This window comes from Chrysochloris asiatica, unplaced genomic scaffold, assembly GCF_000296735.1.
Source record: "Chrysochloris asiatica unplaced genomic scaffold, ChrAsi1.0 scaffold00032, whole genome shotgun sequence".
Taxonomy (NCBI): domain Eukaryota; kingdom Metazoa; phylum Chordata; class Mammalia; order Afrosoricida; family Chrysochloridae; genus Chrysochloris; species Chrysochloris asiatica.
The window spans coordinates 24,217,146-24,233,959 of record NW_006408550.1 but is presented as its reverse complement, the minus strand read 5'-3'; the positions used below and the strand labels follow the sequence as shown (position 1 = coordinate 24,233,959).

General features: G+C 40.1%; 1 protein-coding gene across 1 annotated transcript in view; it reads left to right on the top strand.

The window, feature by feature from the left end:
- The window catches only part of GRM8 (glutamate receptor, metabotropic 8), a 1,194,828-nt gene that overhangs the window by 970,343 nt on the left and 207,671 nt on the right, over window positions 1-16,814 (top strand). Inside the window, exon 12 of the mRNA XM_006859342.1 lies at window positions 1,490-1,626. Within this exon, the coding sequence (XP_006859404.1) occupies window positions 1,490-1,626 (137 nt within the window). The remainder of the gene's footprint in view (window positions 1-1,489; window positions 1,627-16,814) is intronic.

Here is a 16,814-nt window from a genome sequence, read left to right as displayed (position 1 = left end):
CTATCTTCACCTTAGAGATAAACTGAATAGGTCAACCTGACAAAAAAATATAACTGTTGTTGTTTTAAGTGCTTTTGAGTCTGTTTTGACTCATAGCAACCCTGTATAGGGTTCTGAGGAGTGGTTGGTGAATTTGAACCTCAGACCTTACATTTCTAACCAACCTTGCAGTCTAGTGCTTTATCCTACAGCACCACACATTTTCACCTTATAATGAATTTCCTGTTTTTGTTGGGTGCCATCCAGTCAGTTCCAGCTCATAGCACCCCTGTGTACAACAGAATGAAACACTGCCCAATCCTGCACATTGTTTTGCTTGAGCCCAATAGAGAGAAGAAATAGCTGACATGCTGGGTGAAGTCATTCAGAGATGGGGACCTGCAGAGGGAAGATAGGCAAAAGAAAAAAGAATTGATGTCATGGGAATTTGTAAAAATAGGGAGAAGTAAGCCAAGAAGGTGAAGAGGGGGTGATGGTCTAAAGGATGTAAATAGTGGTGCTAGCTTGAACAAAGGAACACTAGTGAGGCCATCCCTGTCTACTGTTTAAATCTGGGGTTGTAGAAAAGCTAGTCAGAGGAAAAGTAAAAGTGGGTGGGTGATATTGAGACGAGTTGAAAGCTTCAGAGCAACCAGAGTTATTTCTTGCATCCTGCTGCTCTGCAACTGTTCCCCTCATCACAGTGAATTAGGAGAACTTTTATCATCTCAGTAACGTTCATTACCTAACCCACTGAAAGCTTTTCAACAGCAGCCCACATTAATATCCTGTTGGGTAGAGGTAGCAGAAGCAGAGCCGTAGAGCCAAAATTGAATAGGGCAACAGCTTCTGAGTGGAATTGAAGTTGGGATCAAGTAAAACTCTAGGTGATCTAGCTGGGACATTCACCTGCCATATTTGAGTTGCAATTTGCCATTTATATTGTACCTGAGTCATACAAATGATTAATGTGCCTGGCTGCTAACTGAAAGTTTGAGGTTTCAGTCCCCCCAAGGTGTCTTGGAAAACAGATTTGAAAATCTACTTCTGAATACTCAAGCATTGAAAATCTTTTGGAGCACAGTTCTACTCTCATCCACATGGGGTCGCCATGAGTTGAGATTGACAGGGCATAATTGGTTATTGTATAATAGCTGTTATGTTTCAAGATATTTACATGCTTTTGTATTGACTGTCATTCTTTGTATCCAGTCTTAAACATTCAGGCTATCCATTTTTATTTTACAGTTATGTACATTGCCTAACTTGGATGCTCATCATTTACTTTCTAATGGACACAATGAAGGACATCTCCTTCCTGTGTGTCCATCAGGGTTTCTTTTCATGTAAATGGCATTATGTTATCAAGAATGGCCTTGTCTGTATTGCAGACTTCATATTTCTGACTACACACAATATATTCTAACCTAGCCTTCTTTCCTAGAGAATAATCTGCCAAGCTAAATCTCACTAAAACTGTTTATGCACATTGTTTTCTAATCATTGATAGGTAGTGCTGGAACACCCGTTACTTTTAATGAGAATGGAGACGCTCCTGGACGTTACGACATCTTCCAGTATCAGATAACCAACAAAAGCACAGAATACAAAATCATCGGGCACTGGACCAACCAGCTGCATCTAAAAGCAAGTATCACTATAAATGCATGTTAACGTGGACAGCTCTAGAGCAGGGATGCTTGATTCTCTAAGATACAGTTTTTCTTAAAATAAATTTTACTGCCAATACACTTTTGGAAAATGTATTGTTGAATCTTTTCTTCACTTAAAAATGTTCTGGAAAGTCTTAAAACTCTGCAGAGAAATCTCCTAATATCTGTAAGGATTTCAGGAAGGGCCTCAATTCCTTCCAGTTGATGACATACCAAGTCTTTCTACACTTCGTGCATGCATGTTTGTGTGTAGTGGGAGTGTCATACATTATAAAGTGTGTTATAAATTTTAAAGTTTGGACTTAAAAGTAATTGTATACCACCTTTGCCGTATGACAGGTATAGAGTTATGGCTACATTGGGTTGATGGTAATGAACCATGAACTGTATTGACATTACCTTTTTCAGTTGCAATACCAGAGAAAACTAATGTGTACAAGAGTGGGCTGTTCAGATGATTTATCAGCACGTGGAGCTAACTGCTGCTCCTATTAGCTCTGGAACCCTCAAAGCCCTAGGCCTGTGGTTTTGTAGTTTCTTGAAGTGATCATGTGAAGGTGACTTTCAGACTCCTAGATCCTGGGAGTGGTGCCAGTTCAGGGTGCCATACTGCCACCCGAGGCTCTGTATCTCCCTCTTAGGGTCTGGTGAGGACTGGGTGGCACTTAGGGATGGCATTGGGGCAGAGGAGCCTCATCAGTTGTGCCTGGTGGTGCAGTCCCTAGAAGTCCTCATTTAGCTACTTAATGCTGCTATAATAAAAATATCACAAGCAGATGGTTTTACCAAAAAGAAATTTATTCTTTGAGGAGCTTAGAAGTATGAATTTCAGCCACCAGGGGGAGGTTTTATCTGTCAACTTTGGAGGAACATCCTGTCCTCCTTTCAATATCTGTGGGCTTGGTGGTCCTTTGGGATCTCCATGTGTCTTGGCATCAGTCTTCTCTGGGTCCCAGAGATCCTCAGCACAGGGATCCTGGGCCCAAGGGAGGCCCTTTCCTCCTGGCTCTTCTTTCTTGGTCCCTCTATCTCTGCTTACTCTTTCATATTTTTTATATATCTTTTTAAAAAAGAGACTGACTCAAGATGCAACCTAATGATATAGGCTCTATCCTACCTCATAATCCACATGACCTACTCCTCATTAACATAACACATTCAGCCTCATGACCTAATGAGTTAGCCACCAGCAGAAATTAGGATTCACGGTACATAGGATAATTGTTGTTGTTAGATGCCATCGAGTCGGCAGAACAGAATGAAACAATGTCTGATCCTGGGCCAACCTCACTACTGTTGCCACACTGGAGTCCATCGATGCTGCCACCTGGCCAATCCATCTCATTGGGGGTCTTCCTCTTTTTCTCTGACCCTCCATCTTACCAAATATGATATCCTTCTCCAGCGACTGTTCCCTCCTGACAATATGTCTGAAGTATGAGAGACGAAGTTTGACCATCTTGACCTCTAAGGAGTACTCTGGCTACACTTTTTCCAAAACAGATCTATTGGTTCTTTTGGCAGCCCATGACACTTTTAGTATTCTCCTCCAACACCATAATTCACCATAATTTAGTCACTGAAAACCTTATGAATAGCAGAGAAACATAGGATACTTATGTATCCTTACTTACCTCAAACCACAAAATGGAGGACAACCACACAATACTGGGAAATATGGCCTAGCCAAGTTGACACATACTTTGGGGAAACACAATTCAATTCATGACTTTTCTCGAGGTCAATCTGTGATGTGGGACAAGGATCACCAGGGACATTGAAGAAAGCTTCTGGATACTGGCACCCACCAATCATAAGGGACACAGGAGCCAGAAGCCAATCCAGAGGGTCACCAGGCACAGAGCTGGGAATGATGAGTGAGGCGGAGACTGGGGTGGTTAAGAACAGCAACTGTTTATCACCAGGTAATTAGTTGACATTTTAACAGCCCATGCTAATATATCAGATCACACCTGCTTCATCAGGTGTGGAGAAGGCTGGAGACCACCCTGTAGTCTGCACAAGGAGTTGAATTCGTTCTTGCAGCTCCCTTGGCACAGAAATGTGGGCCTTTTAAAGAACTTAGTAGCCAAAGAATCATAACAGAAGCAGTGGTTCCTTTGTAGACAGATGTTTCTAAACAGCTTCAAATAAAATAGGAACAGCTAATGTGTAATTCACTTTTTCCTCTAGTCGAAGCATCTCCTTTGCATCTTGATTCTCCAAGTCCCCATAACGCTGTGAGAGTTGAGCTCATTTCTTAAATGAGTAATTGAATTCATTTTCTTGCTAGAGCGTATCCTAACTAGTATCTAAAATCTTATGGTATAGGTGATGATGATGCAGACAGATTGCACTGTTGTTCATGTGTGTGTTTCGTACATATGCCTGTATTAACTTGTGTGAGAACCTATTCAAAAGATACCACGTTGGTATTTGAATACATTTTCACATCTGTGTGCTCAAATATGGTCCCTAAAGTCCAATGTTTATGCAACATCTGTCATCCAAGTTCTTAGCAATGAAGCAGATGACGAAAAATAATGATGAAAGTATTTATGATTAATTGCTCCTTTGAAATAACTTCATGATAATTACCACAGCTCTGCATTCAACCATGCTTGAGAAAGGTTCATGTTTCTAACTATGGTTGTAGTATGTAAAGGCACATAATCTGCATATTGAATCCTGATGAATTCATACTCATTGTCTTGGAATTCAAGTTAACATCTATTGAAATATACTTCTAGTAACTCCACAGGCTATTGTTACTTATCTGAAAATCAATAGACCTTTGGCAACTTTTTTTGAAAGTGTACCTGTGTGAGGTAAACAAACAACACAACAAAGAATATCTGACAGGCTTGAAATAGAGAAGATATTTTGTATCTTACTTTTCCTGATGCCAAACTACGCATTATATTCTTATGATTAAAGATTTGCATAACAAAATTCAGTCCTCCTGGAGAAATATGGGCAGTGATATACAATACAAAGAAAATAAAAATAATAATACCCAACTGCACATATATCTTTTTGTATGTGTTTTTATTGTTGTTGTTATGTGCTGTGGAGTCAGTTCCAACTCATAGCAACCCTGTACAGGGTTTCTGAGGCTGTAAATCTTTATGGGAGCAGAAAGCCTCATCTTTCGCCCATGGAACAGGTGGTAGTTTTGAACTGCTGACCTTTAAGTTGCACAGCCCAATTCGTAACCACTACGCTACCAGAGCTCCTTTTCGTATGTGTATGTAGTGTATTTATTTTGAAGCTTCCTATCAGAGTCCTGATATGGCACTGGGGTAATGCACTGGATTGAAAAGTCAGTTTGAACCATAAGGTTGCTGGTTCAAATTCACCATCTCTTCCTTGAAAATCCTATGCTATAGGTTGGAACCGACTTGATGGCACTGGACAGCAACACCAACATCAGAGTTCTGGTGTCATAGTGGGTTAAGCACTGGGCTGCTAACTGCAAGGTCAGCAGTTTGAATATACAAGCCACTCCACAGTAGAAAGGAAGTGGTAGAAAGGTAGTGAAGTGGTTACGAATCAGGCTGCAAACCTCAGGGTCAGCAGTTCGAAACTACCAGCTGTTCCACAGAAGAAAGAGGAGGCTTTCTGCTCCTGTAAAGATTTACAGCCTTGGAAACCCCATACAGGATCTCTATGAGTTGGAACTGACTCCATGGCATATAACAACAACCACAGTAGAAAGATGAGGTTTTCTGCTCCCCTAAAATGTACATCCACCATCAATGCTCATGGAAGCCACAGTCAAGAAATCAAATGACTTATTGCGTTGGACAAATCTGCTGCACAAGACGTCTTTAAAGGATTGAAGAGCAAAGATGTCAGTTTGAGGACTAAGGTGAACCTGACGCAAGCCATGATATTTTCAATAAGCTCATATTCATGTGAAAGTTGGAGAGTGAATAAGGAAAACCATAGAAGAATTGATGCTTTTGAGTTATGGTGTTGGAGGAGAATATTGAAAGTATCATGGAGTGCCAAAAGAACAAATAGGTCTGTGTAGGAAGAAGTACAGCCAGAGTGCTGTACTTAGAAACCAGGATGGACAGACTTCGTCTTTCATACTTAGGACATATTGTCAGGAGGGCAGTAGATGGAGAAGGATATTATGTTTGGTAAAGTGGAGGGTCAGAGACAAAGAGGAAGACCCCCAACGAGACGGATTGGCACAGGGGCAGCATCAATGAGCTCAAGTGTAGCAATGACTGTGAGATTGGCCCAGGACCAGGCAGTGTTTCGCTCTGTTGTGCACAGGGTTGCCGACTCGACTCGATGGCACCTAACAACCACCACCACCACCACAACAAAAGCATACAGCCTCAGCAACACTATATAGGGTTGCTGTGAGTCAGAATTGACTTGGTGGCAGTGTGTTTGTTTGTTTGTTTTTGGTATTGAATATCAAGCTCTTTTTTCATGTATATTTAACAGTGTATGATAATTTCATGTTTGTTTTTATGCTTATTGTTAAGTTCTGTTAAGTTTCTTTGTCCGACTCATGGTGACCCTGTGTCCAACAGGACAGAATACTGCCCGATCCTGTGCCATCCTCACAGTTCTGATCTTTGAGCCCATTGTTGTCTCCTCTGTGCCAATCCAACTTGTTGGGGTCTTTCTCTTTTTAGCTCACCTTCCACTTTATCAAGCATTACGCTCTTCTCCTGTCAACATAATCTAAAGTGCGAGAGTTGAAGTCTCCTCAGCATTACTTCCAAGAAGAAATCCCTCTGTATGTCTTCCAAAACAGATTTGTTCTTTCCTTTGGCAGTTTGTGATACTTTCTGTATTCTTTGCCAATGCCTTAATTCCAAAGCATCAGTTCTTCTCTGTTCTTCCTCATTCATTGTGCAGCTTACACAAGCATATGAAGTGACTGAAAATACCATGGCTTGGGTCAGTGGCACCTTAGTCCTCAAACTGATATCTTTGTTCTTCAACTTTTTAAAAAAGGTCTTCTGTAGCACATTTGACTAATGCAATATGGTGTTTGATTTCTTCTCTGCTTCTTCCATAGGTGTATTTTGTGGATTCAAGTAAAATGGAATCTTTGACAGTTTCCATATTTTCTCCATTTATCATGATGTGATTTATTGGTCCAGTGGTGAGGATTTTTATTTGCTTTACATTCTAGTGTAATCCATACTGCAAGCTATAGTTTTTGATCGTCATCAGTAAGTACTTCAAGTCCTCTTCACCTCGAGCAAGCAAGCTTGTGTCATCTGCCTGTCGCAAGCTGTTGTGTCTTCCTTCAATCCTGACACCATGCTCTTCTTCATATATTCCATCTCTCAGATATTTACTCAACATATAGATTAAATAATAATGGTTAAAGGATGCAAACCTGGTGCCCAGCTTTCCTGATTTTAAACCATTCATTATCCTCTTCTTCTGTTCGAATAACTTCCTGTTGGTCTCTGCACACATGAGCAAAATTAAGCGTTCTGGAATACCTATTCTTCACATTGTTATCCATAGTTTACTTATTATTATTATTTTTTTTATGATTCACACAGTCAAATACCTTTACATACTCTATAAAGCACAAGTGTCTGCTTTTAGCCAAGATCCAGCTGATGTCAGTAATGATATGTTTAGTTCCAATTCCTTTTCCTAATCAGTTTGAATTTCTAGCAGCTCCCATTCTATGTATTGTTACAATCATTTTTGAATTATCTTCAACAGAATATTACTTGCATGTAATATTGATATCGTTCCATGATTTCCACATTCTGTTAGGTCACCTTTCTTTGGAATGGGCACAAATATTGATCTCATTCAATCAGTTGGTCAAGTCTTTCAGATTTCTTAGCATAAGCCAGTGAGCACCTCCAATTTGTTGAATTCCATCAATTCCTGAAGTCTTGTTTTTTGCAAATGCCATCAGGTAAGTGTAATGGTTACGAGTCAGGCTGCTAACCTCACGGTCAGCAGTTTGAAACTACCAGATGTTCCACCAGAGAAAGATGAGGCTTTCTACTCCTGTAAAGATTTACAGTCTCAGAAACCCTATACAGGATTGCTTTGAGTCAGAACTGACTCCATGGCACACCACCACCACGACCATCAGTGAAGCCTGGACTTCTTCCTTTGATGCCATTGGTTCTTGATCGAAAGGAACTTCTTGAAGTGATTGAACATCGATCAGTTCTTTTGGGCACAGTAACTCTGTGTTTTCCTTCCAACTTCTTTTGATGCTTCTTGTATCATTTTTCCCATGAATCCCTCAGTTTTGTAATTGAGGTTTGAAATTTTTCTTCAATTCTTTCAGCTTGAGAAATACTTAGCATGCCCTTCCCTCTGGATTTTCTAACTCCAGTTGTTAGTACATTTCATTGTAACCTTGTTCAGAAAACCCCTACAAGATGGATTGATACAGTGGCAACAACAATAGGCTCAAACACAATGTTTGTGAGGTTGACACAGGCCTGGGCAGTGTTTCATTCTATTGTACATAGGGTCACTGTGAGTAGGAAATGACAGGACGGCAACTAGCAACAAACATAATATATTATTATTATCTATAAAACACTGGACCAATAAACAGCATTCTTATCAATGGAGAAGAGATTGAAATTGTCAAGGACTTCATTCTTCTTGGATCAACTATCAACACTCGCGGAAGCAGCAGTCAGGAGATCAGACGACGTATTGCATCGTGCAAATCTGCTGCACAGGAACTTTTTAAAGCATTGAAGAGCAGAGATGTCAGCTTGAGTGCGCCTGACCCAAGCCATGGTATTTTCAATAAATCTCATATGGATGCGAAAGCTGGACAGTGAATAAGGAAGATCGTAGAAGAATTGATGCCTTTGAGTTGTGGTGTTGGAGGAGAATACTGAAAGTGCCATGGACTGCCAAAAGAACCAATAGATCTGTTTTGGAAGAAGTGCAACCAGAGTGCTCATTGGAGGCCAAGATGGCTAGGCTTCGTCTCTCATACTTTGGACACATTGTCTAGAGAGAACAGTCGCTGGAGAAGGATGTCATGCTGGGTAAGATGGAGGGTCAGAGAAAAAGAGGCAGACCCCCAACGAGATGGATCAGCCAGGTGGCATCATTGATGACGTCAAGTGTGGCAGTGGTAGTGAGGTTGGCCCAGGATTGGACATTGTTTCATTCTGCTGTGCATGGGGTCACTATGAGTCGGTTCCGACTCGATGGCACCTGACAACAACATAAAACACGTAAAAAACCATTTGTAAGAATTTGTAGAGAAGTAAAGACCCTATTGTAGGAAATATTTGCATTGCTTTAGAAAATTCAAAGAGAATCTCCACATTTAGAATGCTCACCATTTGTCCCCAGAACCAGTTGTTTCTGCCTTTATTATTGACTTTAGGACTTTGCAGGTCTATCTGCTCTTTAAAACATGAATTTGATATGAGATAAAATACACATTGTTTCTTTTGCTGTAATTTAGCATATAGCAAGGTATTTGATTATATATAATAACGTGTGTCCATACTATGTGGTAGGCAGAATGTATGGTTCCTGCTCTAAGGAAGGGGAGAGAGACAATGAAAATAATTTGTACTGATGAATGAGTGTCCAGGGTTTTCAACAGCAGTCTGGAGAAAGTTCTTAATCTGGCTACTCGTGGGTATTGAAGTGGGGACAGGAAGGTAGTGAGAAGAGTTTTACCTTCCCCATAGCCTCCAACACCTCTTACCCTATTACACCAGATTTATGATAACATTCTCACTCTCAATAGTAGCCATTTATCAGTCAGCTATTGGTCTGTATTCTGCTTGTTTTCCAAGAACCAGTTTTTCTGCCTGAGTTCAACCACAGGAGAATTTTGTACCCAGAGAGTATATGATTAGGCATATCTGAATGCAGCAAATTTGTCCTGAATATATCTTCATGGAGTGAGTGAATTTTTAAAATGAGCACATTATTCTTTTTCTTCTTCCTGGAAAATGTATGAGATATTTGATCTTCTCAAAACATTGTCTTTATTGTTCTGAATGCTATGCATCTTTTTTCTCTTTTCTGGAACTAGCATATGTTCTCAATTCAGTAATGGCAATAAGTTAGTGTCATTAGCTTATTTTGATTTGGGCTTCCCATTCAGTAAGGCCAGTAGTCCATGCCATGAAGGGTGTAGTGTTTTGTGAGAGTGAATTTAGACAATTAGGTATCTCAGTTTTGTTAGGCTGAATGCTTCATGAGGCAGGTGGTCTTTATTAGAGATTACAAAACATATTGTAACCTAGAGATTCAGAGTAAACAGCGCAGCCTGAACTGAATTGGAGCAGCCATGTGTTGTTTCCAGTCTGCAGAGAGAAGGGGAATTGGGGTTACTGGATGGCCCAAAAATACCTTAAAACTCAGTGTTTATACACCCACCCAAAGCCACTGTCTTGGGTTACTATATGAGTGAAATAAGTTTTTGTTTATTTTTCTTTCTCTTTTGTCCAAATAAATTAATTTGAGGGTAAATAAAATAGTACCAGGAAATATCATTTCAAGAATGTGCCAACCATGTTGACTCGTCACATAGTGTCATTTAGAAGGGTGACTGGAAGGAGGCAGGTTTTATGACCTCTGGTTTGCTTGACTTGAATGGCCATTGCTGAGAGGGACTTTTTTGTTTTTTGTTTTAAGTTTTTATTGTGAACTGAGTGATAGTTTCCATGGGAGAACACCGGCCTTACACCATTGTTTCATTGCAATAATTACAGTCTCCTTCATGCATCATCATTCAATAGTATTTGCTTCCATTCCCTCTATTTTTGTTTGTTTTTTTAGGGGGGGGGCGGTATAAACAGAAACACTCAGGAATATATAATAATTTAAACAACCAAAGATCACACTCAGTTAGCCTGCCTCCTGGCCGCTCGAGGGACTTTTGATAAGGTATGGAACTTCTCTGAACCTCAGCTTCCTCATTTGTTAAGTGAGGGTAATCATAGCCTTCTTATGAAACTTTATTGCATAGTAATATATCAGTCAAAAATATGACCTCCAATCAGAAAGAAAATGTTTGAATTCTGACCTTCCTCTTATGAGTTGAATAGTCTTTGACATACCATGTAGCCTCTTAATCTTAGTTTCTTCATCTGTATTTGTTGTTGTTGCTAAGTGTTGTTGAGCTGGTTCCACTGTATAGTAGTAACCCTCTATAGTGTTTACAAGGAGCAGCTAGCTGGTGGGTTTGAGTGGCCGACCTGGTGGTACTCAGTCCAGTTCATATCCTAGGACACCACACTGGGATATCTTCATCAGTATAGAACCAGTGAGAGCCATAGAGTATTTATTTATTTATTTTAGCAAATTCAAAGTGATTACACATTCAAAGACCCCAAAACAGTGCCTGACAGGCATTAGACATTATAGAAACAATCAAAACCCAGATCCACCACTGCCAAGTTGATGCCAGCTCATAGCGACCCTGAGTACACAACAGAACTACCCCATAGGGTTTCCAAGACTAAAAACCTCCAGGGAGCTCTGGTAACATAGTGGTTACGAGTCAGACTGTTAACCTCAAGATTAGCAGTTCCAAACTACCAACCATTCTGTGAGATAAAGATGAGGCTTGCTGCTCCCGACTTGTTGGCACTTAACGACAGCAGCAACACTGAACTCCTGGTGTGGCTCTGTAGCATCAGCGCTGGTCTGTGAACCATGAGGTCAGCAATTCAAACCCTCCAGCTGCTCCTCATAAACCCTATACAGGTTCGCTATGAGTCAGAAGTGATATGATGACAGTTAACAACAACAGCATCTTGATTAGAAGGAGACCTGCTAATGTAGTAGGTTGTTTGTTGGACTGTGAACCACAAGATCGTAGTTTAAATCTCCCAGCCGCTCCTTGAGAGGAAGATGAGACTTCCTGCTTCCGTAAAGATGTATAGCCTTGGAAACCCTATACAAGGTCACTACAAGCTGGAATCAACTTTACGGCATATAACCACCACCACTACTGTCTTGGTTGGATGTATGTCTTTTCCTGTAGATCAGGGATGGGGAAACCTCTTTTTCTGCCAAAATTTATAACACCTTCACGGACCATACAAAATTATCAACTTAAAATCAACCTGCTATATTTGGTGAAATACTTAATTAACTCACCCCTAAGGACTCCTAAGGAGCTCTGGTAGAGTAGTGATTACGAATCCAGTTGCTAACCTCAAGATCAGCAGTTGGAAACTACCAGATGTTCCATGGGAGAAAGATGAGGCTTTCTGCTCCTGTAAAGATTTACAGCCTCGGAAACCCTGTACAGGGTCGCTATGAGTCGGAACCAACTACACGGCACATAACAACAACAATATTATGGAGTCCTGGTGTGGCGCTATGGGTTAATGCGCCAGACTGCAAAGCCATTTGAACTGCAAGGTCGGCAGTTCAAGCTCACCAGCTGCTCCTCGGAAACCCTGTACAGGGTCGCTATGGGTCGGAACCAACTTGATGATACTTCACAACAACAAGAATATGATGGCTTACTCCTGGTGTGGTGCTGTACGGTCAGCACTGGACTGTGAATCCACCAGTTCAAACCCACCAGCTGTTCCTCAGAAGCCCTTTACAGGATTGCTATTAGTTAGAATGGACTCAACAGTAATTAACAAGAACAGTATGATGGCTGAAACTGCCGTTGCCTTGGCAGGGACAGACCAATGATTCTTTGGCCTTATACGGTTCTAGGACTGGACATTCCCCACCTCTGCTGTGGATGACCAGGCAAATACATAAAAGCTTTGCTGGGGGCTTTTTCAACTTGCTCAGATTCAAAATGGGAAAAATTTTCACATGTTCCCATTTATTTTATGTATTTATTGTGTTGGATGAATGATTTTAACCAAAATCATTAGAGGTCTTCATTCCATTTAGGAGGATTTACTTTTACATAACCAGAACACGAAACCCACTGTCAATGAGCTGATTCCAGGTTACAGTGGCCTTGAGTAGGGTTTTTGAGAGCAGGAAGCTTCAGCTTTCTCCTGAGGAGTCACTGGTGGGTTTGAACAACCAACCTTGTGGTTAGCCTTCCAGTGCTTATCCTACAGTGCTGTCGAGACCCTTGAACTTTTGCATCCTGCAGGCTATTTAAGTCGTCTTGAAGTAGCAATCAACTGAATGGAGTTGAAACAGTGTTTGACAGGAGTCCTTTCTTTTTATTTGCTTTCACTCTTTAGAAAATCCAAATCAAAATGGCTTCTATCAAGTTGATTCCAACCTTTAATGACCTGATAGGATGGACTAGAACTGCCCCATAGAGTTTCAAAGCTATCAGTTTTTACAGGTGCAGACTACCCCATCTTTCTCCCCTGTAGAGCAGTTGATGGGTTCAAACCACTGAGCTGTTGGACAGTAGTCCAGTACTTTATCCAACAGGCTTCTCTGACTGTTACTCTTAGAAGTCATACGTTTGATCATTTCCTCTTTATCCTTGCATACTACGCGATCTGCATTTGAAAATGCTTTTCATGATGTTGTCAGTACATATAAAAAACAGAGATGCACCTTCTGAGACCAGTATGATGTGAAGTATCCACTTTCCTCCAAAGCTTGAAAGAGGAGTCAGCGCTGAGACCTTCCACTCATACCAACAGAACATCAATGGCACTCCAGTTGTTCCTGCCTTTGTGTTCCATTCGGAAATGCTTTACGCTGCTCCCTTTCCTTGTAACAAGATGATTAATCTTCAAAACTGTGTTCTTGCTTATTAGATGCTAATTTATTCTTTGCAAAAAAAAGAGTCATTTTTAGGTCACTACTTACATTTCTATGCGATTACAAGCATTTGGTAAATTCATGTTTTTGACATGTTGAGCAGATGTTAAGGTGATTAAATTTTAACTACATTCTTGCCAAGACTAGAAAATTGGTGTTCAATAAGTATTTATTGAATATGTCATGAATAATATACTGGTATTTTATAGATACTGAGTGACTATAGAGCAATGATCCAAGGTTATTGATTAGGAAGTGCACTCATGCAAATATTACTTATTCATTGACTGCTCTTTGTCAGACAGATGCTAAGTCAACAAGGGCTGGAAGATGAAATAAGATATACTTGCAGGTATCAAAGGATTTAGAATCCATAAAAGCATAATTAGGTGAAGTTTAAAGAGTAAACGTGCAGCTACAGAGGATGCAATGGTTAACTCCAACTACAGAGACTGGATACAATTTCTTGACATAGATGAAACATCAACTAAATCTTAAATTCATTTGATAGCCAGAAATGAGTGATGGACCAATGGAAATAGCATTTACTCACTCACTCAAGAATAAAGTCTCTCCAATGTTCCACCACTTTGCCAAATGCTGGAATAGTTGAGAGGTCTCTCAAACCTAGTTGCTTCTGTCCCAACTGAATTAGCAGCATTATGAAGGAGTAGAATCCAAAGATAAGCCTCCTTCATGAGCCTATATTGTGTTCCTGTATTCCTGTCAATTTAAACACACACATATTATGAACAGGGTATAATTTGTATACATAATGAAGGATATTGCATTTTGGTCTGGAGAACTGGTTTGACACAACTGTTTTACAACATCCCCATGGAGTTATACTAGGAAGACCCTCATATGGCTTAAAGGGGATGATAATCTGGCATTCGAGAACCCATTCTTCAACTTTACATTCTGAAAGCAGGTTATAATTGAGAAGAAATATCCCATTATACTTGTCTTTATATTTTCAGCAATTAATACAACGGGGGCTCACTAAGTATTCATTGAATAAATGAATGATCCAGAATAGATTAGTGCTGTCTTCACAGGGCCATAACAGTGAGTTGACCTTAAGATACTAATCCTTAGATAAAGCCCAGCCCTAGGAGCAGGCTAGAGTTAGGAGTCATTGCTAAGGTAGTCAAGGACAAACTCAGTTATGAGAGCCAGAATGGGGACTTTAGTTACAGGATCCATGTAATCAAACCTGGTAGATATCCAAAGGAGCCAGGGGAGTTTATAAATACAATCCAGATAACATTCTATAGGACTTATGGTCATTATTAACACTGCCTTCTCTTCATACTCATAGCATTTGCAAACATTTCCATCCTGTGTTGGCCTAATAGTTGCTGAGTGGCTTCTAATACCTACCTATGAGGAGCTAGCATCCATTGGAGCAGCAGGCCTCCTCGGCCAACACAAGGATCTCCTCATCAAGTAGTAAGTGAAATGACAGGAGAGGACAGCGAAGTTGGCATAGGGAGGTAGAGTAGGGCACTATTTATTTAGGGATCCTGAGCTGCTGGAGCTGAGGATAATTTAAACAGAGGCTATCATGGAGAATAAGGGCAGATAGCTGATACTGAGATATGCAGGGTCTCAAAATGATGAGACTATGTTTAGGTATGTTTCAGGTTGTAGTCAGTATTTGGAGGATTTTGGTAGAGGTATGGAGTGCTGGACAGTGTGCTGGACTGCAAGGTCAGTTTGAACCACAAGGTTGGAGGTTCAAACCTGCCAGTTGCTCCTGGGAAACCCTATCCAGGATCGCTGTGAGTCAGAACAGACTTGATGGCACTTAACAACAACAACAGTAGTGATATATTCAGCTTTTCACTTCATTAATGCTAAATACTGTTCAGCAGGAGAATAGGTAATCCTCTAATGTATACAAAACAAAGAGTTGTCATTGAAGAGTCAGCTTCAACTCAAGGGGACCCCAATTGTGGAAGGAAGTAGATGTGCAGTCCAACAGTTCTTAATGGGTGACTCTTTTGGAAGTAGGTCACCAGGCCACCTCTTGGTGGAGCTGAACCTTGCAGCTAGCAGTGAGTACATTAACTGTACCAACCAGGGACTGGGAGACTTAGGCAGAAGCCATAGTTAAGAATTCACTTGTTTCCAAATTTACCTAATTACCTGACAGATTCTCTCCCTCTCTTAGCTACTACCCTTTTACTTGGTGCCAGTCTTGTTCCTTAGATAGTTTAAGTATAATGAAATTTCAAGTGCATTTATTATAGTAGAATAAACTAACAACCGAGGAAGTTAGGAAGGGGGAATAAAAGCAGTTAATGAAATTTAATGAGTGATCAAGTTTTATTTTCTCACCAGTGGTAGTGAACAATCAATTCTTCTAGGTTGTCCAGAAGCGTAGTTGAAACAAGCATGCTACCATCTTTAAGAACATACAAAATTATGGCATATCAAATCTGAGTGAATTAAATCAAAAACTGAGTAGCTGGATTCTATTCTCTGGATCCAGTTGAAGTCAGCATCCTATGCTAATCTGTCGGTATCCAGGAAATCTGGTGGTTTGTTCGTGGAAACTATAGATGGTTATTGTTGTTGTAAAATGCTGTTGTGTCAATTCCGACTTACAGTGAATTTTGTAGGGTTTCCAAGGAATGGCTGGTGGTGGGTTTGAACTGCTGACCTTTCACTTACCAGTCCAATGCTTATCCTACAGTGTCATCAAGATTCCAAAAAAGAGACAGGGTATTAAAAAAATCATTATTAATAAAAATAACAAGGATTTAATTAGAAGCGTAGTGGTTACGAATCGGGCTGCGAACCTTAAGGTCAGCGGTTCGAAACTACCAGCCGCTCTGCGGGAGAAAGATGAGGCTTTCTACTCCCGTAAAGATTTACACCTCGGAAACCCTGTATAGGGTCGCTATGGGTCGGACCCGACTCGATGGCACTTAACAACAACAACAACAATAAATAAATATTAATTAAAATTATGGTGAAAAGGAAAATAAAGCTAAAAAATAGTTAGGGAAAAAACAACAACAAAGAATATGGTGCACCTTAAAGACAGATACAACATAAAATTGAAAATGACTTCTTATATACCAGAGCCAAAGAAGAATAAAAGAATATGGTGACTCTAGACTTTTATGGGGATAATAAAGTAATAAAAATGAGGATAAATGGGAGTTTGATCCTTATTTTAACCTTGAGGTTACAGTAGAATTTTAACACCATGAGTAGAATAAGTAAGGTTAAAATAAGGTTAGGAACATAAAAGAATGCTCTGGCATAGAGGAAAAATGGGTGAAAAATCATTTTCTTATGGTGGATTTACTAAAATATATGCAAACCCTGAATCCTAGACAAAAATGTAAAAGTTCAATGGAATTATCAGTGCTGTGTAAGATCTACAATGTATAAGAAAATTACAATAAAGAACAGAAATTACTTATGAATATT